A 25,435-nucleotide genomic window follows, 5' to 3' on the forward strand; every position below is an offset into this window, starting at 1 on the left:
TCTTCACTTCCAAGAAAAAGTCCAGTTTAAGCTTTAACACCTTCAGCATTTAGAGTCACAAGGGTTAATAAATGTTGACACAGCATTAGTTTTAGGGTGAACTATTGCTCTAATTATTTTTAAATGATTATATTGATCATCTATTGGGCATATGCAAACTTTCCCATTTTTTACAAATAGTTTAGGAATATAGTACACTACCGTTTAAATGTTTGAGGTCAGTAGGGTTTTTATTTATGTATCATTTTATTAAATTTTTTATTTATTTATTTATTTTAGGAAATTGATAATTTAGCAAGGGCACATTCAACTGATCAAAAGTGCCAATAAAGACATTTATATTGCAAATAAATGGCATGCTTTTGAACGTTCTGTTAATCAAAGAATCCTGGAAAAAAATTATCACAATTTCCACAGAAATATTAAGTATTTCCAGAGAAATATTGAGCGTTTCTTAAGCAAACTGTTTTTAATATTATATAATAATAATAATTATGATTTATTTTTATTGATGTGGTTTTGAGATTATTGGTTTGATTTCTGAAGGATCATGTGACACTGAAGACTGGAGTAATGACCCTGAAAATTCAGCTGCGCATCACAGGAATAAATTATATTTTAAAATGTATTTATATAGAAAACAGTTATTTTAAACCGTAATAATATTTAACAATTTTGTCATTTTTACTGTATTTTTGATCAAATAAATGCAACCTCAGTAAGCAAAAGTGACAAAACATTGAAAATGCTGACCCCAAACTTTTGCACATACAGTAGCGTATCTGTCCCACTTATACTGGATGGGTCAAATTTCTCAACACCAAGTAGATGTAGGTAAGCTGCATAAATAAAAGAAGTCGTATTTTGGGTTCATAATATGTTCTGGTTTTATTTTCTATAAAACTTCCCTGTAATTTAGTCAGGATTCATTTCCTTCTCTCTCTTCTGAGGAACATGCAAAATACTTTCCAGTGGATTTTGTTCCACCTACATCCCCTCAGTTTCCCCGTCCACCCACCAGGCCGTGGGGGTGGATTACCCAGAAGCCCCGGGGATCATTTCCCTGTGTGAATATCATGGTGTGCTGAATGACAGCAGGGATCTTTGGGTGGCAAACACATTCCTGACATACCGGAGGCGGGGGGTCGGGGCACTGCATGTCATAGAGCTCTGGGTGGGGCATTAAAACCATGTGGCATTCCAGCACTTCTGCTGCTGTGGGAATGTTCCGGCTTCAGGATGAGTTAAGCTCCATCAACAGTGTCTGTGATACAATATCGATTAGCGCAGAAAGAATGTTGTCTCCCTCAGGCAAAACAATGCATGTACACTTACAGTAGACACTTACAGTAGACACTTACATTTTTAACCCTGTAAAGCCTGACATATAAAATAATAGTGAGGGGTTTTTCCCCCCCCCTAATAAAAACAATTTATTGAACCTTTGAACAACGTGTTTTTAAAAAATGGAGCTCATACTCAAAGAGGAAAAACCACATCAATTATATTCAGAGGCACAAACCGAGCAAAAACATACAATTTGGTGCAGATGCTGAAATTCAAATGGCCAAAAAAGTAAGATGATCTTTATAACAGAATAATCCCCTTTGTTTTATGATTAAAGCGCTGTAGTTTCATAAACATATACTGCAATGCCATACAATAATGACTGCGAGACAAAGGTTACTCAAAAGCCTGATGAATCATATTTGATTCTCACATTTTACTCACGTGATTGTTCTAAAAAAAAAATATATATATATATAAAAAAATAATAAAAAAAAGATTAATGGATAATCAAGTAAACCTTCAGTCCAGTAAATGTTCATCTTAAAATATTACTAACAATATAAAAGTTATTCTTACATTCACATTATAAAAGTATAAGTATATAAGCAAATATTTCACAAGAAAAAGAAAACATGAAGGTGGATGCTTTAAAAAAAAAAAAAATACCTTTTACTTGTACTAGTGTTGTGTGAAAACTAAAAATGACTCCTTCCTGTTACACTGTATTGCAATTTAAAGAAGTATTTTTTATAAAAGAGTAGCTCAAGCAATTTAATTACAACTTGACTATTTACAAAACAGCAAGAAAAGGAACAGATTGGAAACAGAGCTAATGTTAGCCATTGCTCAGTGAGGGACTGAGAGTTTAACTTTTGAAATTTTGATATTATCAAACCAATTTTACTTAAATTTTACAGGATGAATTGTTTTTGCAAACCAGCTAACAAAACATCACAGAATCTATTAACTCCATTGCTAATACTCACTAATGCTGGTGCTGTTGCTTTCCCTCCAAAATGATGTCACTTCCCATGCGATGATGTCATCACAGAACTGGCTTTAGTTAAAGGGATCAGTTCACAAAAGACTAAAAGAAAGGGGAATTTTATTGGAATGCATTAACAATTACAACAAAATTATCATGAAATATGTTTAGTTTGAAAAATTTCAACTAGAGAAATTCAATGAGAACTTTAGAACAATATACAGACTATTTACATAACACATATAAATACCAGTTTTCTCTTTAGTTCCCAGTAATATAATATGTCATGTAAATTCTTAGTTATAATGCTTATCTTTCAGAACATGTAATGCAATACAATACAATTGTATAGACAGATTAACTAATAAATGTTCCTTGAAAGTCTGATGTATCAGTTTTGATACATTTTAACATGATTTTTTCAAAAATGATCTATGGATAATCAAGTAAACCTGAGTTTCAATATGTTTAGTCTGAAACATTTAAGTAAAAAGAAGACGCACCTGGAATATTTCTTAATTAATCGCCAGTTTTTCATATAAAACATTGCAAACATGACAAAAATGTATTCCTTAACCAAAGCAATGAGATAATTTAAAATTCAATCTTATGTTCGCTTCATTTATTACCATCACAGTTTTTATATTTCATCAGATATAAAGACATATGATGAGGATATGGAAGTTTACTGTTCAAAGCATCAATAAAATCCCTAATAATCCCTTAATACCAGTAGTCCATGCATCCAGAGGTGTAAAGCTGCGGATCCAGTAATCTGCTGGAGTGTGTGTAGTGGTGTGGTTGAATGGGGCAGATGAAGCTCCAGCCCTCTGACACAGATTGGGCGGCGCAGCTGCTGGGTGGAGTCACGCAGACAAATACTCACACTTGTAGCTGTGAAACTCTTAGTTTGCTCTCCCCGCAGAGCCGTGTGGATTTACTACCAGAAAGCAGCCTTTATTTGTGTCTGCTGAACACAGCAGATTAAAAAACACGCCAGGAATCTAAACGCTCGCTCACCCTCTCTACTCTGTGGGTTTGAATTTAAGGACCCTCTGGGTTTTTTTCTGCCTTTATTTTCATTTTTAACTCTTTGAAGAAGACACAAAGGAGGATGGGTGCTCAGTTGACGAAAGGTGAAGCTACAGTGGACGGAAAAGCTGTGGCTGATAAAGCCAATGGTCAGGTGAGGATCTACAAGCACTTTTATGATTAAACTATCAGCTTTCTGCTACATCTAAATGGGATCTCAATACATTTTTTTTTTTTTTTTTTTTTTTGCCTTTCAGTAATACCATTTATCCAACAATTTACAATTTAATCTTTGAAATTGTGTTACATTTTTGGATTATCAAATTGGTCATGTCTACAATATCATTTCATTTCTGAAGGAGGCATTTTTTATTTTTTATTTTGAGGGTTTGAATTGATTTTTTTTTTTAAACTCTCTCTCTCTCTCTCTCTCTCTCTCTCTCTCTTTCTCTCTCTTTCTTTCTATCTCTTATCTGTACTTTTTTTTTTCTTATGTCTTTTAAACCCATTTTAGTTAGTTTAGTTAGTTATCAAGCAGACTCTGTGGTTGTGTGTTGGCGCTGAAGCTAGCAGTAACCCGAATTGAGAACAAAAGGTTGCAGAGCTGCATGGAAATGATGCAGAGCGCTTCTGCTGATCTGCAAACAATGCAATACATGCGTTGAGTGTCTGCGTGTGTGAATGCATGGACCATTCCTCTGGTACTTCATTAATAATCATTCTGCCCATTCCCCTTAATACATATGCGCCCTTCCCCCTCCATACGTAATAAGAGAGCTCTTTTCTTTATCAATCAACTCAGTACATTATTTTGCATATCTTTATGCATATGATTTAAACACCCCAATACTTCCACAGACTAAGTTACTGTATTTCAAGGCTATAGTGCTCGGCTGATATATCATCTGAATGGCTAGTTGTCAGATATCCTGTAATGCAAGAAAAAATAGGTGTTTTAGAGTGGGATGTTGTTTTAAACACTGTTTTAGGGTTGCTGTCTCTCGTTTCTTTGTTCTCTCTGGTAGTGGCTGGTTTTCTAAGCTGTGGATTATATTTAGTGGATCAATGTCGCCTCTAGTGGAGGCAGTGTGTAATTACACTAAGTACTTCTGCTTTTGGGTTTCTGGGTGTTGCTTTTGTCTTTAATGTAATTATGTATAACGATCCTTACGAGTCTTTTCTGATTGAAAAATATACTGTTTTCTAGATGTCCTGAATTAAGCAGTAATTTATATCTATTTTAGCTATTTTAAGGTTTAAGCAGTACAGTGTTGAGCAGAGTGACCTTAAAATCTTAATTCTTCTAATATTGCTGTATTGTGAGGTTTGCTTGTACATAAAACTGAGATTTTTTTTTTTTTTTTTACTAGTGATTTTAATATTTATTTATAAATAAAAATAGAGGTACATATCCACCGAAGGACTTAAAAGTGCTTGGTATTTGATCAAAAAGTGTGGTAGCTATATGCTGTGAAAATATTGCCAACACATCGTGCTATAAACTATACTATAAAAGCAAGCATTTACAAGCATAACCCCTTTGCTTTTCTCCAGTGTGTGTGTGTGTGCCATCATGCATTTGGCTTATCTTCCCTCATTCTGCTTTTCTCTTCAGGAAAATGGCCATGTGAAAACCAATGGTGACGTATCTACCAAGCCAGATGGAGAAGCCGTGGCGGCAGACGGAAATGGAACCACGGAGGTTGCCAAGGAGGAGGCTGCCAAGACGGAGGAGGGAGATGGCATCGAAGCCGCCCCTGCTACCGAAGGCGACGCCGCCAAATCTGATGGCGAAGCTGCAAAGGAAACCAAGAAGAAGAAGAAATTCTCACTGAAGAACTCCTTCAAATTCAAGGGCATTTCCCTGAAGAAGAACAAGAAGGGAAGCGAGGAGGCAGCGGAGCCTGCAGCCACGGCCACCGGCGAAGACAAACCCGAGGAGAATGGCCAGGCTGCTACAGAGACCAAAGAGGAGGAGCCTGCTGCGGCAGAAACCAATGAGACACCAGCACCTGAGGCAGAGGCAGAGGCAGAGGCAGAGGCGGAGCCCAAAGCTGAGGCAGAGGCGGAGCCCAAAGCAGAGGCGGAGGAGCCTAAAGCAGAAGAGCCCGCCCAGGAAACAGAAGCCACGCCCACAGAAGAGACCACAAAATCTGACGAGACCCCAGCCCCTGCTGAAGAGACCACGCCCACCACAGTCTCAGACCCGGAGCCGGAGCCGGCTGCAGAGTGACCTCACTTCACTGTGGCAACTTAGACTGTTTATCTCTATCCTTTTTTTCTTTTTGAGATTGAAATATATAAATATATATATATAAATATATATAAATATGAGACTTGAGCCACAATCTTACAGCAATACTAAAGAGAAACCGAGTTCTTTCACCATCTTTGCTGATAACGGTCTCTAGTTCACGGTTTGTCCTGTCTGGTGTCTGTGAGCTCCGTGCTGCCACACGTCAAGAGCATTTTTTGGGGGGAATCAGGCCGGGATTTGTTCCGTGTATGGATTGGAACGACTGATGGAATTTCCGCCTCAGAGAAAGAGCTGTGGATGGAAGAGCGTGGCTCCCTGTTCAGTCATTTTTCTCTATTAAACTTCAACTGATCCTTGATTTTTCAGGACTGATGAGTGAAATGACAAATTGTCCTCTTAGGAGATGATTACGGGACGATGTAAAACTAAAAAAAAAAAAAAAAAAAAAAAAAAAAAACTTTTTTTTTTTTAAAGTGTTTAAATAGCTCTACATTCCAATTTTTAGCCCTGAAAACTGTAGGGTGTCAGAAGATCTGGCGAGTGAATAGATTTTAGTCTTAGTCTGTTTTTAATAATGTTTTACAGTTTTAATCAGATCCAGCTACACATTTCAAAGTTTACGACAAAGGGGAATTAAACCACTGCTTTTATCAAATATATATATTTTTGTTCTGTTAAGTCTCTGTACATACATTTTCTGACTCTTTATTTTGCTAACATTTCCAGGTGTTAATAAGATGTTGTATGATTAGGCCAAATAAATGTTTGACCCCCCCTTGTGTTTGTTTTATTATTATTATTATTAAATATTTTTCACAAAAAAAAAGTTATTTAAACAATATCAAACACCTACATCTTCAAAGAAGATGTTATATTCATTGAGCATTGTAAGAATTTTGATGCACATTTAGCTGACAAGCTCTTTCAAATTTAGATAAAAATAATGAACTGTATAGTCTGATTACGAATCCTAATTCCCAAAAATACGTTAAATGATAGAGAGAAGTATATTTTTGCACGACAGTTCATTCTGTCACTGTTTACTCATCCTCATGTCACATGTATTTATATCTTCGGTGCAACATACAAAAAAGTCTGTGTTTTTGTCCACACAAAATAAAAGTCAATGATGTCAAAGTCTTATGTTTCAAGTTTGGAACAACATGAGGGTGGGTAAATGTTAGAATTTACATTTTTGAGTGAATGACCCGTTATTTGCTAAAACTGGGCAAATATTTTACAAGGTTTCAACAAATGTCTTTTTTTTCAGTCTGTTTCTCTCCACGGCTTGTTCCAACAGGATTTCTTTTCTTTAGCTACTCAGCAATTAGGTACTCAACGAAGTCAAAATAACACGTCAGAAATAATCAACTGAGACTGAAAAAACAGCAGGTACAGATGCTGAAAGTTCTTCAGTTTTCTAAATTTTTCTCTCTATTTGAGTGTTAAAATGAATGAACATTATTATAAAATTGAGATTTGGCTGCTAAAGCGCCTCCATTAATGGCTGGCATGATGAATGACCGTGTGCTGACCTGGTCCTCCTGCTGGGTCAGGATAGTTACTGCATCCTTAAGCATTTGGTTTCTTTTGAATGCTGCGACTGAATGTGATTTAGTAAAGACGTTTACTAGTACAGCCTTGAGTGACTTACTGCTTTAACAAAACAGCAATAGCAATATGATAAAGTACACTAATCTTAAATATATTTTTTATAAAAAAAAAAAAAAAATTAAAAAAAAAAGAATAACAATAAACAGTTCTTCCATCAAGTAATAGTTCATCAGCCAGTGAAGTACTGTGCTGACCAGCTGTCTCCAGTGTTTACAGATATCTTTAAGACCTCTTTGGAGATATGCCATGTGCCAGCCTGCTTCAAGGCCTCCACCATCATCCCTGTCCCCAAAAAAACAGCTGTGGTCTGTGCGGTGTGTTTGAGACCTGTAGCCTTGACAGCTGTAATAATGTAGTCATTCGAGCGCCTTGTGTTGTCCCACCTCAAATCCATCACAGACCCTCTCCTGGACCCCCTGCAGTTACAGAGCCAACAGGTCTGTAGATGACGCCGTTAACATGGCCCTCCACTTTATCCTTTAGAGCCTGGACTCCTCAGGAACCTACGCCAGGATCCTGTTTGTGGACTTCAGCTCTGCTACAGGACAAGCTCTGCCAGCTGAATGTGCCTGATTCCACCTGTAGGTGGATCATAGACTTCCTGTCTGACAGGAAGCACCATGTGAGAATGGGAAAACATGTTTCTGACCCCCGAACCATCAGTACTGGCTCCCCTCAAGGTTGTGTTCTTTCTCCTCTCCTCTTCTCCCTGTTCACCAACAGCTGCACCTCCAGTCACAAGTCTGTCAAACAACTGAAGTTTGTGGATGACTCCACCCTCATTGGGCTCATCTCTGATGGGGATGAGTCTGCCTATAGGTGGGAGACTGACCATCTGGTGACCTGGTGCATTCAGCACAACCTGGAGCTCAATGCTGTAAAAACAGTGGAGATGGTGATTGACTTCAGGAAGAACCCAACCCAGCCTGCCCCCATTATCCTGTGTAACACCTCAGTAAAAACTGTGGACTCTGTCCGCTTCCTGGGCACCATCATCACCCAGGACCTCAACCAGGAGTTCAACATCAGCTCTCTTATTAAAAGAGCACAACAGAGGATGTACTTCCTGAGGCAGCTGAAGAAGTTTAACCTGCCAAAGACAATGATGGTTCACTTCTATACTTCCATCATTAAGTCCATTCTCACCACCATGTATGCTGCTGCCACTGCCAAGGTCAAAGGCCGACTGCAACATGTCATCTGCTCTGCTGAGAAGGTAATTGGATGCAACCTTCCATCTCTTCAGGACCTGTAGACTTCCAGGACCCTGAAGCGGGTGGTTAAGATTGTGGCTGACACTTCTCACCCTGGACACAAACTTTTTGAAGCACTCCCATCTGGCAGAAGACTGCGGTCCATCAGGACAAGGACCAAAAAAGTTTCTTTCCATCCGCAACTGTCCGCATCAACAATACCCATAACCCATCAGGGCTTCTTATTCACACCCATGGACATTACACGTCACATTAAAAAAATAAAATAAACACCATACACACACACGTGTTACATTAACACACACAACAACGGCTATATTATATTTTCACATCCCAGACTGTAAGCTTTTGCATTTGCACTTCGCTGCACATGTTGCACAATGTTCAGAAATGTACAATTTAAATTTCAACTGTGAACATTTGCACTCCACCACTTTACATATTCTGCACACATGTAGAGTTAATGTTCATGTTTATTTTGTATTTTATATTTTTATCTTCCTGTTTTTTTCTGCTCTTATTGTATAGCTTTAACTTGTCTTATTGTAAAATTGTTTATCTCATTTTTCTATTATTTATTCTTGTTTTTCTATTGTCTTTTTCAAGCACCAATTTACCAAGAAAATTCCTTGTACATGTATACATACAGTACGTGGCAATAAACGTGATTCTGGTTGTGAATTTTTTTGTTGTTGTTGTTATAGCTCCACCTAGTGTTGGAATTAGACAATATTTAGTGTGGCTCTCCTTATTCTTAGTAAAATATGGTCTAAATGAATGTCTGACTGACTGAATAAAGCAAACATACATGGACCATGATTTTAAAATCATCACAGAGTAATAGTTTTACAAGGCCATATGAATAATTTGTCACACTGAGACCTTTCCTGGTACTTTAGGACATTGTGAAGATACTGGGCGCCACTATGAATTTGGGTTGATACTTATCAGAATCTTCATAACTAAAAATCCCCAGTTTTCTTTGTATGCTCCAACTGTTCCTGCAAACAAATGCATGCTTTTAGAAGTAGCTTTTAAAATGGAAAGAATTAACAAATCGTTGCCAAATGTTCATGTGATTTAAAATCAATGACAAATGGCTCTATACCTAACCCATGGTCAAAGTCACATAACTTCACTGATATATCTACTGCTCCAGTGTGGCTATCAATGAGATAATATGAAATATGAAAATTTGTAGCATAGTTTATTGATTGATTGATTATCTATGTTTGAAATTTTGTAGCTTAGTTGATATAGACACCTTGAGATGTAACATAAACAGAAAATTACAACAGTGACAATGAGCTTCAGGTGTTCAACATGTTCAGGATGACATGAATTATCTGTTACAGATAAATATCTCAGCCACTACAATAATAATTCTGTAAATTGAAATGTAAAGTTTATTTCCAACATAGAAAATGTCTAGATAATGGATATTTGCAAACTCAAGATTGATATCTTATGCAAGTACAAAACGTGCATATATTATAAATGTGGTTTTGAAAACAAATACTCTTACGGTCTTCACAGGATGGGCCTTTTTCATGTCAACTTAATTTTAAAGTAAAACAAGCCGATCTGTGGGTACAAAGCACAAACACATGACAGTTAAATATATATGATGCAATTTCAAGTTTTCCTTTCTCTTTGGAGTGTAACAAGCAGTGTTGGGGAAAGTTACTTTTAAAAGTAATGCATTACAATATTGCGTTACTCCCTAAAAAAGTAACTAATTACGTTACTGCATTACTTTTTATGGAAAATAATGTGTCATGTTTCTTTTCCATTACTTTTTCAATCTGGGCAGGGCATGCCGGTTTGTTTTTAATATAAAAAAAGTTCTATTTTTTGGTAAACGTAAAAGCCATTTCACACCAAAAGCTAAATGAATAAGTCTCAGGCTGAAGAAAAAGTAAATTCACGTCTGTACAATAGAACACAATAGAAGAAAGTTCAACACACTTCAGCAATAAAAAAAAGAAGCACAAATGTTTATCTAGAGTAATTTTTGCTTATTAGTATGATTGAATTGGATCACTGAAAGTCAGCACCAAATACATTGGTTAATAAAATGGGATTAAATACATAAAGGATATTTGTGTTATTTAACATTTAATAATTGGAGGTTTACATCACATTCATTTTTATTAATTTTGAGGAATACTTTGTTTGTTTTTTTGTGAGTGAGATTAATGCATTAATCTCATTAATTAATGCATGTTCACATTTGTTCTAGAACTTTATTCTAGAATTTATTCTTATTCCTGATTTTTCTCAACATGGGGACAGAAGACCTGTTAATCATAAATGGGGAAAAAGCAACTGCTGATACTTATTTGAAAAAGTAACTAAGATATTTTCTTGTAAATTAAAAAGTAATGCATTACTTTACTTGTTACTTGAAAAAAGTAATCTGATTACGTATGCTGATTATTATTTGAAAAAGTAACTAAGTTATTTTCCAGTGACAGCTTTTGTACCTTTATTTCTAAGAGTGATATATACTGTATTATATACACTACCGTTTATAAGTTTGGGATCAGTAAGACTTGTAATGTTTTTTAAAGAAGTCTGTTCTGCTCATCAAGGCATTTATTTAATTGAAAAAAAAAAAAAAAAAACTGTAATCTTGCAAAATGTTATTAGAATATAAAATAATGGTTTCTATTTAAATATCCTTTAAAATATAATTTATATCTGTGATGCAAAGCTGAAAGAAAGAAAGAAAGAGACCTATATAATTCAATTGGTACAGAAAGCACAAGACAATTACGTACTAAAATTAAGTATGAGTTCCTTGTTAACAGTAAATAGATGTTTTATTAAACCTGATAAAATATTGAATTGTACTGTTGGATTGGCCTTTAAAAGGTTTTCCTGAAATGAAAATTCTGGTAACATTTACTTTTCATTCCAAAACTATATGTCTTCTGTGGAACTTTATTCTACTTTCATTACAGACAAAAACAGAGACATTTTTCAAAATATCTTTCATGCACAGAACAGCATTAGAGGAAGTGATAACAAAAACACTGTCCTTACGTCCACTATCCCTTCAATATTTATTTAATACATACAGTCATCATCTGATGAGTCGCATGAAGTTGAATCCACTGGTGAATCGACTGAAACAATTAGAAATATTGGATGAGTAACAGAATTATGAAATAAAGAGAACAATAAATTGATTAAAATGTTGAATTATTATTATTATTTTATTTTCTATTTGAGTATCTGCATGGAAATGCATACATACATACATACATACATACATAAATACTCACTATCTTGGAGCCAAGTGGTTTTGAAAATTTGGACATCAGCAACTATTAAAAAGATGTTACACTGAATTATTGTATGCAATACTTTTTTTTTTTTTTAATTAGCCAGTAACCCCAAATATTGTGTTGAAATCAGCTGTTAATGAGCACCTCAAATTGTTACATTTTACACACGCTGACACAATATAGCCTACAGTACTTGTACTTTTTGGTTCAAAAATATGATATCATGGCACTCAGCATAGGCCTACTGTGCTAGACACTAGATATGGAATGATTACCGGTTTTGATGATAAACCACGATAAAAGTCCTGACAGTTATTATTAACATTTTATCTTTTAATTATTATTAATACAGTTTTTGATTATGGCAATTTGAAAAACTTGTGCTAAATACGGTTAATAATTGATCAGAGTTAGTAAGAGTTAGTAAGGGGTTGTAGGTTTTGTTTTTTTTGTTTTGTTTGAGGAAGTGAGGGTGGTGAGAGTGGTTTGAGAGGGTTTATGAAACATAAATTAATGCATAAGGGGGAACTGACTGTCTTCCCTCTGTGTAATGCCTATAAAGCATTTATAAGCACAGCACTGCTTTGTTTACAGCGGTTACCGGGGAAACACCTGAATTTCTGCTGTTTGATAAATGTCACCTGCTGTCAGACAGTGGAGTTACACTTTCATTCAGCCTGTCTGCCTGTTGTGTTTAGACCTATCTGAAATTTGCACCAATTTTTTGTTTTCAATCTTAAGTGGTAGATGGAATACAAACTAATGTGCATCCAAAAATATCAACTCCCTCCCAACTTGAATTGCATATGTAGTACACAACCAACAAATTTTTTCAGGCCATAATTTTTAATGTTATTTTAATGTTTCTGCAAACAAAAAAGTACATAGTACTGCTAATTTTATTTGTTCTTTGTTGGTTTTCGATATAAAACTTGGTGATATGATTTTAGTGTATGTACTTTTTGAACACTTCTAGCACATTTTAATAATACGGTGATGATACTGATAACCATGATCATTTTGGTCAATACAATCGAAAAGTCTGAATGGTTCTTGACAGTGTTATTTCACCTTTCTTTGATATTTTGCCCATGTGCTCTTCACAGACTTTGACCAGTCGGCTGTTCAGCTCTGAGACAGATTCTTCTACATTCTCAAATGTCAGGAGATCATTGACATCTCTGGGCGAAGTTGTGCACAGATACACTCCAGATTGAGAAGAGTAATTCTGAAATGAAAAAGAATAAAACAAGAACTCTTAAAAAGACTTAAGAATAGAATCAATAAATTGTAAGCATTTCATTTAAAAAAGCATTTATGTAGATTATACTATTTATACCTGGAAGAAATGAATGTTATCCTCTGTATGTAATATTTGCCCCAGTTTATCATTCTCATTTTGCAGATTACTGATCTCCTGCTCCAGCTTCTGTATGTGTTCATTAATCTGTCCTATCTCCTTCTTCTCCTGAGCTCTGATCAGTTCTCTCACCTCACCTCGTCTTTTCTGAATGGAGCGGATGAGCTCATTGAAGATCCTGTCACTGTGCTCCACTGCTGCCTGTGCAGAGCGCTGTCAGCATACAGAAACACAGAACATAACTGGCAGTTAACTAATGTTTACATACTGTACCATGTTTATTGTGTATATGATTTCACACAAACATTAATTCATGATTGTGATACATATGATCAGGGCCATAGCACCTATATTAAGTGCTGGAGTTCTCCAACAGGTCTCAGCTGTTGTGTCACACCACAACAGCTGTAAGCTGTCTACACTGGACGCAACAAAGTGACCATTGCAAATTCATTTGTCCTTCATTTCAGGAGTGGAGTACATCAGAAATCTAATGGGGCATCAGTTTACTATTGAGGAATTGTTGTGTCACATCGTGTCTCTCTGAATCTGATGTAGATAAAATACTATTGGGGATTTGTTGTGCTTTGGTTAAAAAAAAAGACATCAGCTGCATTATTCCAAGTTTTAAGAGATTGGATGCTTCCGAAGTTTGCATTGTATGGGTATTTCAGAGGGTTGCATTCTAAGGGAAGTGCAAAGACATCAGCTGCGTCCAATTTCAAAGACTGCATCCTCGAAGTGCACCCTTCGGCGCAATGACCGCTACAACCGATGGACCTTCACAGCCTGTCCAGCCCCACCCCCCCCCTGCCCAGTCATTGTCACTTGAGAGAGAAAGCTGACTTACAACATTTGTGACGTAACAATATACGCTAACGAGTTTGCGGTGGTCTACATGTCACAACTTGAACACTTATACTAAGCACAGGAATATAATTTTTGATAAGTAGACTTTTTCTAGTGGGTGCGGATAACTATAGTTCATTCATGCTGAATCAAAATAAAGTAAACTGTGACATCCTACCCAAAAATTCTGCACATGGGACTACTGAGAAAAAAAACTGATGCCCTTTGCGCTGACCAAAGAGTGCTACCGTGTTTTTTCTTTAATTCGAATGGACTCCTTTTACACCACAGACTGAACAAAATTAAGCATTGCTTGGACCTAAATTGGTATTATCTTGTTGTGTACTTAAATTTAACACATGACAGCTATTCAACTTTATTCGTACATACCTTTCTATCAAAGTTATCTGACATCATCAAGATGAATTTGTTCTGACAAAGTTGAACTCTGAGTTATTTTAATATTTTATTATAATTTTCTAAACTATAGTGAATCAACTGTGATAATTTGAGAAATGTTGAAGGTGTCTGAATAAATTTGGTCAAACCTGTATATATCGGATTATTGACCAGATATAATTTTTGATTTTTTTGTTTATTTTGTTTTAATAAATTTTGGTTTGACTGTATAATCGGATTGAGCAAATAGTAAGACATATTTGGTGTAATATAGTCCGAACCCAGAGATCTGTTGAAGGTGTCTGAATAAATTTTGTGGAGTGGATTATCCTTGAGTTTGTTTATTGGATGTTTATCTGTGCTTAGTTGTTTGATTATATGTTTTTTGTTTTGTTGATTGTTTGGTTTTTTGACGATTGTTATGTGATTAATTGTTTGATATTCTGAACAAAATTAAGCATTGCTTGGACCTAAATTGGTATTATCTTGTTGTGTAAATTAAATTTTACATATTTAAGATATTAAAGTTTTTTAGTTTTTTTCTTTCTTTCATTTTTATCAAAGTTAATCAAGATTCATTTGTTTTGACACAGACCACATCAAACAGGAGACTTTTCAAAGCCACACTCCACTTCACCTCAGCATCAGTGAACTGTAGTCAGATGAGATTTTAAAAGCTCTTCCTTTCCTGTCAGCTGTAATACTGTGCTTATAGCACATGCATTTCAGTTGCGTGAAGATGAATGCAGAATGCAGAATGCAATATCATTTCATATTAAAGCTACGAGCATGCAATGTCATAACTGTGTCGTCAGATAAGTCATGAAGTTACCAAAAACACAGTTAAAGCGGCCTTAAAACTGTGCATACATGTAAGCATTTTTTATTTATGAGTCACATTTAAGAATTTTTCTGAAATGAAGTGGATTTCAAAACTGTTCTGAAGCACTCCAGCACTATCTTCCTCATCTAGCACACCCGATTCAACTCGTCAGCTCATTATTAAAGGTTTTAAGACCTGAAGTGGGTCATAAAAGGTAGAGTTATGAGAAAATACGGCGTGTGTCAGATCTGCATCATGTTCGGCAGTGGCAGCTCTTTGTGTGTCAGATCTGCATCATGTTCGGCAGTGGCAGCTCTTTTTTTAAATTCATTTTGTATACATTTTGCTTAACGGATTGGCTATATTTAATTTAAATATTAGTGTTTGATAAATGATTTTTATTCAATCGAAGTAGTATTGGTATTTTAGTGACTTGCCTTTGAAAAAAACAAGGTGCCAGCTATATGACATTTACTTTATTACAGGTTTATGTAAGGATTGTTTTGAAATTCACTTAAATTAAAGTGTGTTACTTTTTTTAAAAGCGATTAATTTAAAGTCAGATCTGCATCATGTTCGGCAGTGGCAGGTCTTTTTTTTATTTTGTTTTGTTTATTGGTTGTTGTTTTTTGTTAGTCTAATAAATGTTAAAATTGATAGATTCAATTAAAATGTATACATTTATACTGTAATGTAGATGGTATAATATAGACATCAGTAGTATTGGTATTGGTAGTGATAGTGGCCTTCAGTCATAAAAAAAAGATGCCACATATGTTTTTTAATTATTTTTAATTTTTTTTGTTGTTGTTTTTATTGATATATGAAAGTGTATTAAAAAACTTTAATGTTAGGTGAGATTAATCGCGATTAATTTCAGAAAAAGATGTGTAATTAGTGAGTTAATTTTTCTGATCAATCCTGTTTCGTATGTTGTGTGTGATATGTATATTATATATATATTACCACATATATATGTATACTACATATATATATATATGTGATATATATATATATATATATATATATATATATACTGTATATATATGTATATATATGTATATATTATTATAGATATATATATATATATATATTGTATATATATATATATATATATATGTATATATATATATATATATATATATATATATATATATATATATATATTAAATGTAGTAAATGTATATGTCTTGTGTTTGATTTGTGCTATTTGGCCCCATTCAAAACCTTTAAAGTTGTCAGTCGCATTTACCTTGTGAGAATCCACAGCCATCTTAAATGCCTGGACCTTCTTGCCTATGTCAGTGATTTTCTGAGTGAAATCCCTCTTTTTTATTTTCAGTTCCTCCTGTGGGTGAATTTGTAATAAATAAGAATCATTTGCTTGAGTGACTTATGAAATAATAGCAATATATGGTAACACTTTATTTTGATATTCCAGTTAGACATTCTGCTAACTATAAGTAACTTTGCAACTACTGCTTAATATATATATGGGTATATATATATATATATATATATATATATATATATATATATATATATATATATAGTGTTTATATTTTGGCATTTACTCACTATATAACAAAGTATCTTGTATGTCATCGTTTAAATACATATCACATCATCTTACCTGTTTTTTAGCCATTTCAGCTGCTGCTGAGACTGTTTTATGTCCACTGTGCTGATCCCCCATACAAACCACACAAATACATTTCCGGTCATTATAACAGTAGATCTCCAGTGCTTTATGATGTTGAGGGCAGATCTGCTGCTGTAGATTTGGAGAAGCATTTGCCAGCTTGTGCTTTTTGAAAGCTTCAGACTCATAATGAGGCCGAATGTGAATTTGACAGTAAGAAGCCAAACACACCAGACAAGACTTGATAGCTTTGAGATTTCTTCCTTTACATACATCACATTTCACATCTCCAGGCCCAGCTGGAACTGCATGGTTTATTCTCTCTACAATTTCAGCCAGGACAGTGCTTCTGCTGAGAGCTGGTCTTTTGTTGAAGGTAGCCCTGCATGTAGGGCAGCTGTAAGCTCGTCTCAAAGAAGCATCCTGATCCCAGCACCGCTTTATACAGTCCATGCAGAAACTGTGCCCACAAGTTGTAGTCACTGGGTTCTTAAGCAGGTTCAGACAGATTGGGCAGTTTAAAGGATTTTGAGTGTCAAGTTCTGCCATTCTGATGCTTTCAAATCCAGTGGAAGATTCACTGTAGAATAAGTTTTGAGACTTGAAATTTGAATGGGAGTGGCTCCTATGCAAACATGAAAAAATGAAAATGAAAGAAAAAATAACAATCAGTATTTCCTGCCTCTGAGAGTTCAAGGGAATTTCATCTGCACCATATATATCCGCACCATTCTGAAAAGCAGTGTACATATAAATTTTAAATTCAGAAACACATAGTCCTACATTTGCCCTACTGTAAATACACTCTGCTGTACAATTCTCAAAACACTCACACACGCTAAACACTCACACAAACAAGTTGAGATCACACTTTTTTTTATGTATGCACATTGTCTGCTGTTTTTCAGGTTCTCCCAGTAGTGGTAGGCCTATAAAAGTCTTTTATGTAGACCTACTAGCACACAACCAGTTAAAACAATACAGCTGTAACAACTGGAACTGTACCTGCTGGAAAAATACCTTTAATTTTATTTTTCACCAATACACACAAACACAGACTTTTATTACATCTGCACAGTATACTGTATTGCATTTTTAAATTTAGTTTTATTCACCAAGTTAGCTACAGTACAGACTGACTCACAACTTGTCTGGCATTCCACAGGTGGTGGTTTTATTTGTGACTCACCGTCTGGTATCAGTCACTCCATTGTCAACCGCATTACTGAATATAATAAAACAACGCAAATGAGCAAAAGAACTGGAAAAGATTTTTGTGCCTGCATATACGCGATGTGTGCAAAGAAGGAAGTGCTCAACCTGAAAAAAAAAAAAGAATAGGCTGCTCTTAAAGGGACACTACCCAAGTCTACATGTTGCAACACAAACACCATATATTTAATATAAATGTGTCAAAGAGGTGTAAACTGTGATCAGTGAAAATGTTCTTCATATGTTGTCAATTTTGTCAGTGAGGTTTTAACTGTGATTTGTTGTGTTAAGTTAATATTTTTTTTTGTATCATTTTAAAAGTTGCATATAATTTCAAAAGTTTTTATGGCATATTGATTTGATTTATTGATTGATTGATTGATTGGTATCATTTTAAAAGTTGCATATAATTTCAAAATTTCTCTGGGCAATGAGCGATAGGGGGCCCAATTCGCAAATGATTCAGTTTCTTTTGAGTCAGTTCTCTTGTTCAAAAGCTTGATCAAACCATTGGGCAAAACCAGTGAATTGCTTTCGCGAATCAGTTTGAATGATTCATTCAGTTCCCTGCCGCGCGCACTGAGTCATTTAAAGATGGGTAATTGTAATGTTTTTTTTGTACATTTTTTTTGAGGTTACTTTGATTTTGATTTATTGATGGGTAATTGTTTTTTTTGTCACTTCCTAACATTGCACTTGAACCACCGATTTTCGTCCAAAATATCTAAAATTGTGTTCCGAAGACGAACAAAGCTTTTATGGGTTTGGAACAACATGGGGGTAAGTGATTAATGACTACATTTTCTTTTTGGTGTGGAGTATTCCTTTATTCAGACAGATTGGGCAATTTAAAGGATTTTGAGTATCAAAGACAATTCTGACATTTTGGTGCTTTCAAATCCAGTTGAAGATTTACTGTAGAGAAACAGGAGTTTTGAATATTTAGAAAAGCGAATGGATGTGGCTCTTATGTAAACATGACAACATTAAAATTAAAATAATAAAATAATTTTTTATGAGAAGTTTCTGAAGTTTCAAAAAAAGAAAAAAAATCACAATTCTCAAAACACACAAGAGCCTGACAAAATTTGAGATCACACTTTTTATGCATGTACAGTACATTGCACAGTATTGCCTGTGTTTTGTCGAAATCTGTGACCTAGTGAAAACTATGACCAGGGGTCGCTGTTCAGCAAATGTTCACGTGGGAGCGCACACATGTTAGATCAGACGCTGCTGAAGCCGAATGATCAGGAGATGAGCGGGGCTGTAAAAGATGTTTCATGTCTTAAGACTAGAAAACAAGCTAAATATTGTCACAAGCATCTAAATGCTTGTACAGAAAAGAAATGAATCATTAAAGGGTTAGTTCACCCAAAAATGAAAATGAGGCTGTGTTTTACTCACCCCCGAGGCATCCTAGGTGTATATGATTATTTTTCTTTCAGACGAATCCAGTCGGAGTTATATTAAAAATTGTCTTTGATCTTTCAAGCTCCATCATTGCAGTCAGCGGGTGTTGCATTCCTTCAGTCCAAAAGAAGTTAAATAAAAACTGCCCTTCCATAAAAAAAGTGTCTCACACAGCTCCAGGGGGTGAACAAAGGCCTTCTGTAGAGAATCGATGTGTTTTTGTGAAGAAAGTCATATACACCTAGGTTGCCTCGGGGGTGAGTAAGACGCAGCCTATGATACTACTAAGAATGGTTTCCTTATGAGATGTTTAAGCGCATATGTAAAACATATTCTGATTATCTGATAAATGTAGGTCTTATCTTTATTCTTATTATTGTTTACTGTAATTACCCAATAACGTTGGAGATCTACAGTTTGTTCCTTACAAATGCATATGATTGCAGTTGGCTAGGGTCACTGAATCTGACAAGAAAAAACTCATATAGCTATCAAAATGTTACCACTCTTATTCAAATTTTCTACTCTTATTTTTCTTTGTAAAAAACTGTCCCTTGCAATATTTTTGCATGTATCTTAGCTTTTTAGATGGTTTCAAACTTTCCCCTTTATTTAAAAATCATTTTTCTATAGACTCTTATTTTTATCTTCAAAATCCTGCTCTTTATCAAAAATCCTACGTAATCTTTGAAACTGCCCCAAAAGTATATTATTTATAAACTTTGGAGGATGAAAACTTTTAGCATGGAGGATGGTATTTCTGTCTGTGGGCTTTCTAAAGATTGATGTATGTAAAAATCCCTCTTTATCTTAAGTCCAAACAGTTAATATTTTCCTTATTATATTCTAAAGATAATTTCACATTGGGATTGGTATTAATAAGATATTGTTGAAATTAAATGAAATCTTCCTCTGAACCTGAAAAAAAAAAAAGAAAATAGAATGACATCATCAATGTAACGTCCCCACCAAATAATATTATGTAAGTAAGGATTTGATCCAGAGTTCAGTGCATTATCTTTTTCCCATTTTCCTAAAAATAAACCAGCATAGGAAGGGCTATAACATGGCCCCATAGCACATACTTTTACTTGTTTAAAAATTTAATCTTGAAAGACAAATGTATTGTTGTTAAGAGTCCATTGTGTTAGGTTAAAAAAAAAAACAATCAGAAGGTGCTAACTCTGTTTCAGGCCTGCTTTTCATAAGGTATTCCAAGGCCAACAATCCATTCTCACGGTCATTGTTTGTAAAAAGTCTCAACGTCCATGGTTAACATACAAGTGGAATCACCAATGTTATTTAACTCTTGAATCTTTTTCAATACATCAGTAGTGTCTTGAATATATGCTGGTAATGATGGCAAGAATGGTCTGATAAAATAGTCAATATATTTGGAAACAGGTTCAGTTAAACTACCATTCCCACTAATCACTGGTCTACCAGGAGGGTTACTAAATTCTTGTGGATTTTATGGGGCATATAATAAGAAGCCACATTTTGTCTGTTTAAAATATTATTGGTTGGCTATTTTAGGAAAGGCGTCAGTTCATTTGAACAAAGCATCTTCTAATACTTCCGTTGATCAAGTCTGTCATGCTTGTGGATGACTGATATGTACTGCCCTTATCTGTTCGATATGCTCTGCTGACTCCTTGTCAGGAGATCCATTTTGTTTGGTTGATCAAGTCTAATGGTTAGAGAGTTGGACTCACAATCCAAGGGTTGTGAGTTCGAGTCTCTGGCCGGCAGGAATTGTAGGTGGGGGGAGTGCATGTACAGTGCTCTCTCCCACCCACAATACCATGACTAAGGTGCCCTTGAGCAAGGCACCAAACCCCCAACTGCTCCCCGGGCGCCGCAGCATAAATGGCTGCCCACTGCTCCGTGTGTTCACGGTGTGTGTGTGTTCACTGCTGTGTGTGTGCACTTTGGATGGGTTAAATGCAGAGCACGAATTCTGAGTATGGGTCACCATACTTGGCTGTATGTCACGTCACTCATCTCTTCACTAGGGGTCAGGTTTAAATCAGTAGTTGCAGTCTGAAAGGAATTTTTCCAGGCTTGGTAATTCTGAGGTTTGTCATAAATCTTAAATCAGTAGTTGCAGTCTGAAAGGTATGTTACAGACTACTCACCCAGAGGCTGCTTTTATTGTTGCGGGTGATTTTAATCACTGCAAATTAAAGACAGTGCTCCCCAAATTCCATCAGCATGTTTCCTGCCACACCAGAGGAGACAAAACTTTGGATCATGTTTACACAAACATTGATGGAGCTTACACTGCGACCCCCCTCCCCCACCTCGGACAGTCTGATCACCTTTCTTTGTTTCTCACCCCCAAGTATTCACCCCTCATCAACCGTGTGAAGCCATCAGTGAGAACCATCAAAGTGTGGCCAGCTGGAGCAGACTCTTTACTTCAGGACAGGTTTCAACACACGGACTGGAGTATGTTTGCTTCTCAGGCTGCCTGTGGCTCTCACACACTATACCTCCTCTGTACTGACTTACATCAACACCACCATTGACAGTGTTACATCTGAAAAACAGATCACAACATACCCTAATCAGAAGCCATGGATGAACAAGGAGGTGCGAATTCTGCTGAAAGCCCGCAACACTGCCTTCAGGTCAGATGACGCGCAGGCCTACAGTAAATCCAGGGCTAACCCTGAAAAGGGGCATCAAAAAGGCCAAGTACTGCTACAAGCTGAAGGTAGAGGAACACTTTTCCAACTCTGCCCCCCCCGACGCATGTCGCAGGGCATCCAGGTCATCAGTGACTACAAGCCAAGCAACTCCACTCCAACGGTCACAGACGTCTCCTTCCTTAACGAGCTAAATGACTTTTATGCTCGCTTCAACAGTGACAGCAAGGAGACGGCCGCCAAAAAACCACACACTCAGCAGACCACCAACCTCTCAAACTCACCTCCACAGATGTCCACACTGCATTGAAGCCGGATCAACGCACACAAGGCTGCCGGCCCGGACGGCATTCCTGGACGTGTGCTTAGAGCATGTGCAGAGCAGCTTACAGGGGGTCTTCACAGACATTTTCAACCTGTCCCTCACCCAAGCAACTGTGCCAACATGTTTTTAAGTCCACATCCATTGTGCCAGTCCCGAAACACTCCTCCCCGATGTGCTTAAATGACTACCGCCCTGTAGCACTCACACCCATCATTATGAAGTGCTTTGAGCGATTGGTCCTAGCACACCTCAAAGACTGCCTCCCACCCACACTGGACCCACATCAATTTGCCTACCGCAGAAACAGGAGCACAGAGGATGCAGTATGCACAGTGCTGCACTCTGCACTCACACACCTGGACAATAACAACACATATGTACGGATGTTGTTTGTTGACTTCAAGTTCAGCATTTAACACCGTCATTCCCTTCAAGCTGACCACAAAACTTGGAGACCTGGACATTAACACCTCCCTCTGCAACTGGATTATGGACTTTCTGACCAGCAGACCTCAGAATGTTAGGTCAGGCCACACCTGCTCCTCCACCATCACACTTAACACCGGCGTACCACAGGGCTGTGTGCTGAGCCCATTCCTCTACTCCCTCTACACCCATGACTGCAAGCCTGTGCATGGATCCAACTCCATCATTAAGTTTGCAGATGACACCACAGTGATTGGCCTCATCAGTGACAACGATGAGACTGCCTACAGGGAAGAGGTACAGCACCTGGCCACATGGTGCGCTGACAATAACCTGCTCCTTAACACCAGTAAGACAAAGGAGCTCATTGTGGACTTCAGGAAGAAGAAAGGAAGCACGCATGACCCCATCCACATTAACGGGATGGTTGTTGAACGTGTCTCCAGCTTCAAGTTCCTGGGAACCACCATCTCGGAGGGACCTGTCCTGGACCACAAACACCTCCAGCCTGGTCAAGAAGGCTCACCAACGCCTCTTCTTCCTCAGAACACTGAAGAAGAACCAGCTGTCTTTTACCGTGTGTGCGATCGAGAGCATCCTGACCAGCTGCATCACAGTCTGGTATGGGAACTGCTCGGTGGCTGACCGCAAAGCACTGCAAAGGGTGGTGAAAACTGCCCAACGCATCACAGGGACACCACTTCATGCTATTGAGGACATCCAGAGCAAACGCTGTCTACGTCGAGCTTGCAGCATTCTTAAGGACTCCTCTCACCCTGACCATGGACTGTTTAACCTCCTTCCCTCCGGGAGGCGCTTCAGGAGCCTCCGGACAAGGACCAGCAGATCCAGGAACAGCTTTTTCCCTACAGCTGTCTCCTTACTGAACTCTGCCCTCTGACACCCCCCACACCATACACACAGACTCCTCCCCCACTTCATCACTACATCTGACTGATTTATTTATTTATTTATTTACAACAAGCAAAAACAGTAAACTTGCTATTACTTGCACTACTGTCTGTTCATCCAGGAACACTGATTAACCCATTTGCACACTGAAATATTTTCTATGCACTTTACTTCCATTGCAATAGTGTAAATTGTTCATATGTTCATAGTTCTGCCTATAGTGTACATACACTTCACATATTTCATCTGTATAGAATGTTCATAGTACACCTATCTGTATATCATGCTGATAGTATTTAAAATCTGTAAATTTTGTCCATAATACTTATCTGTATAGTTATTGTACATATTGTAGACCTTGTATATTCTGTACTTACTGCTTATTGCACTTCTGGTTAGATGCTAACTGCATTTTGTTGCCTTGTACCTTACATGTGCAGTGACAATAAAGTTGAATCTAATCTAATCTAATCTAATCTACCAGGCTTGGTAATTCTGAGGTTTGTCATAAATCTGCAGTGAGGCTTAAACTCAAACGAGCACTGGTTTGGCATGAACGGAAAGGTTTGGCTTCTGATTTGAGATGTGAAGCTGAAATGCTGTAACTTGAGCTTGATTCTGTTTTTGGAGGGACATCACACGGCTGGAGTTCTGTCTCTCATCCTTTGGTTTGGTCAGTAATATTTTGTTCAGTGTGCTGTGTGGTTTCTAAGGGGAGCAGAATTTAAACTTGCAACTGTTTCTCTGTATTCTCATTAATAGCAGCTTCAAACGCCTCTGCTTCTACTGCAGCTGCCTCTTTCCTATGCTTGAACATTTCAATAGATGCCTCCACCTTGCCTTTTTGTAGCTTTAAATTAACTTCCTCTTCGGTGAAGGCAAGATGTGCTTTTCCTGCTTCTGCTTTCACCTTAGCAGCTGCTGAGCCAATTTATGGTGTTGATTGTGCTGAAGAACATGAAGCACGAGAGCATGACGTTGATGAAGATGTTTCTGTTGCCATGGCGCAGTCTGGTGGTGTATTTCTCCACACACTGATAATCTGATAGTTATCCACTGGCTGTGTGTGACAATGCTTTAATTGTTATCTGCAAGCTTGCATTGCGTTCTCTTGCCTAGGAGTTGTGGTTTCACTGTGCTGCCCTCGGTAGGCTATATGTTTTGTATATAACTTGACAGCCAGATAAACTTTTTCCTAACATCAAGTCTCTGAAGACAGTTAGCTACTTGTTCCATAGGTTTATTGGGAAAGTAAAAGCTGCAACATACAAAGACATAATCAACAAGCATGCCCTTTAACATGTACAGATACACTCACACTCAACCAAAATGAATTAAATGCCTTTTTTTTCCTTTTACTGTTACAAGTTTCATGAATTAAAGAGACATTTCTAAATGCAATGTATGTATATTTACCATGTATTCAATATCCCAATTATTATTCTTTCTGTACTGCACTTATATGAACATTTAATAGTCTAAGAACAGTACAACCATTAACACAACAATATGCTCATTAATAATAGTAAGGTAGCTATAAAATAATATACTTCTAACAATCAAGTTCATAACCAGAAGATCGTTTGTTATGTGTGTGAAAATATTGTTATGTAAACGTAAAAATGTTGTGAATATTGTGTAATAACCAATATTACAAAACAAGCGCAAGATGTATGCAAAAATCACAGTATTACTCAGATACATAAAACATGCTGCTCAGGCCAGTGGTTCTTAATTT

General features: G+C 36.7%; 2 protein-coding genes and 1 long non-coding RNA gene across 3 annotated transcripts; 1 reads left to right on the plus strand and 2 right to left on the minus strand.

Moving 5' to 3' along the window:
- Nucleotides 1–862: 862 nt before the first annotated feature.
- Nucleotides 863–3,126, minus strand: LOC109101714. The gene is made up of 3 exons (XR_002019782.2): nt 3,006–3,126; nt 2,277–2,377; nt 863–1,264 (listed from the first exon to the last, which is right to left on the minus strand). It is a non-coding gene; the product is annotated as an uncharacterized LOC109101714 (long non-coding RNA).
- A 57-nt stretch (nt 3,127–3,183) lies between these two features.
- Nucleotides 3,184–6,338, plus strand: LOC122139476 (MARCKS-related protein 1-A-like). The gene is made up of 2 exons (XM_042737515.1): nt 3,184–3,461; nt 4,923–6,338. Exons 1-2 carry the CDS (start codon nt 3,390–3,392, stop codon nt 5,538–5,540), a joined length of 690 nt encoding a protein of 229 aa, XP_042593449.1. The 5' UTR covers nt 3,184–3,389; the 3' UTR covers nt 5,541–6,338.
- A 3,354-nt stretch (nt 6,339–9,692) lies between these two features.
- LOC122139477 (tripartite motif-containing protein 29-like) lies at nt 9,693–18,068 on the minus strand. Its single transcript, XM_042737516.1, has 8 exons — nt 17,948–18,068; nt 16,750–17,383; nt 16,369–16,464; nt 13,025–13,258; nt 12,757–12,913; nt 11,683–11,724; nt 11,476–11,523; nt 9,693–9,976 (listed from the first exon to the last, which is right to left on the minus strand). The coding sequence occupies exons 2-8, from the start codon at nt 17,305–17,307 to the stop codon at nt 9,957–9,959; spliced, it is 1,155 nt and encodes a 384-aa protein (XP_042593450.1). The 5' UTR covers nt 17,308–17,383; nt 17,948–18,068; the 3' UTR covers nt 9,693–9,956.
- Nucleotides 18,069–25,435: the final 7,367 nt, after the last annotated feature.

This window comes from Cyprinus carpio, chromosome B13, assembly GCF_018340385.1.
Source record: "Cyprinus carpio isolate SPL01 chromosome B13, ASM1834038v1, whole genome shotgun sequence".
NCBI lineage: Eukaryota > Metazoa > Chordata > Actinopteri > Cypriniformes > Cyprinidae > Cyprinus > Cyprinus carpio.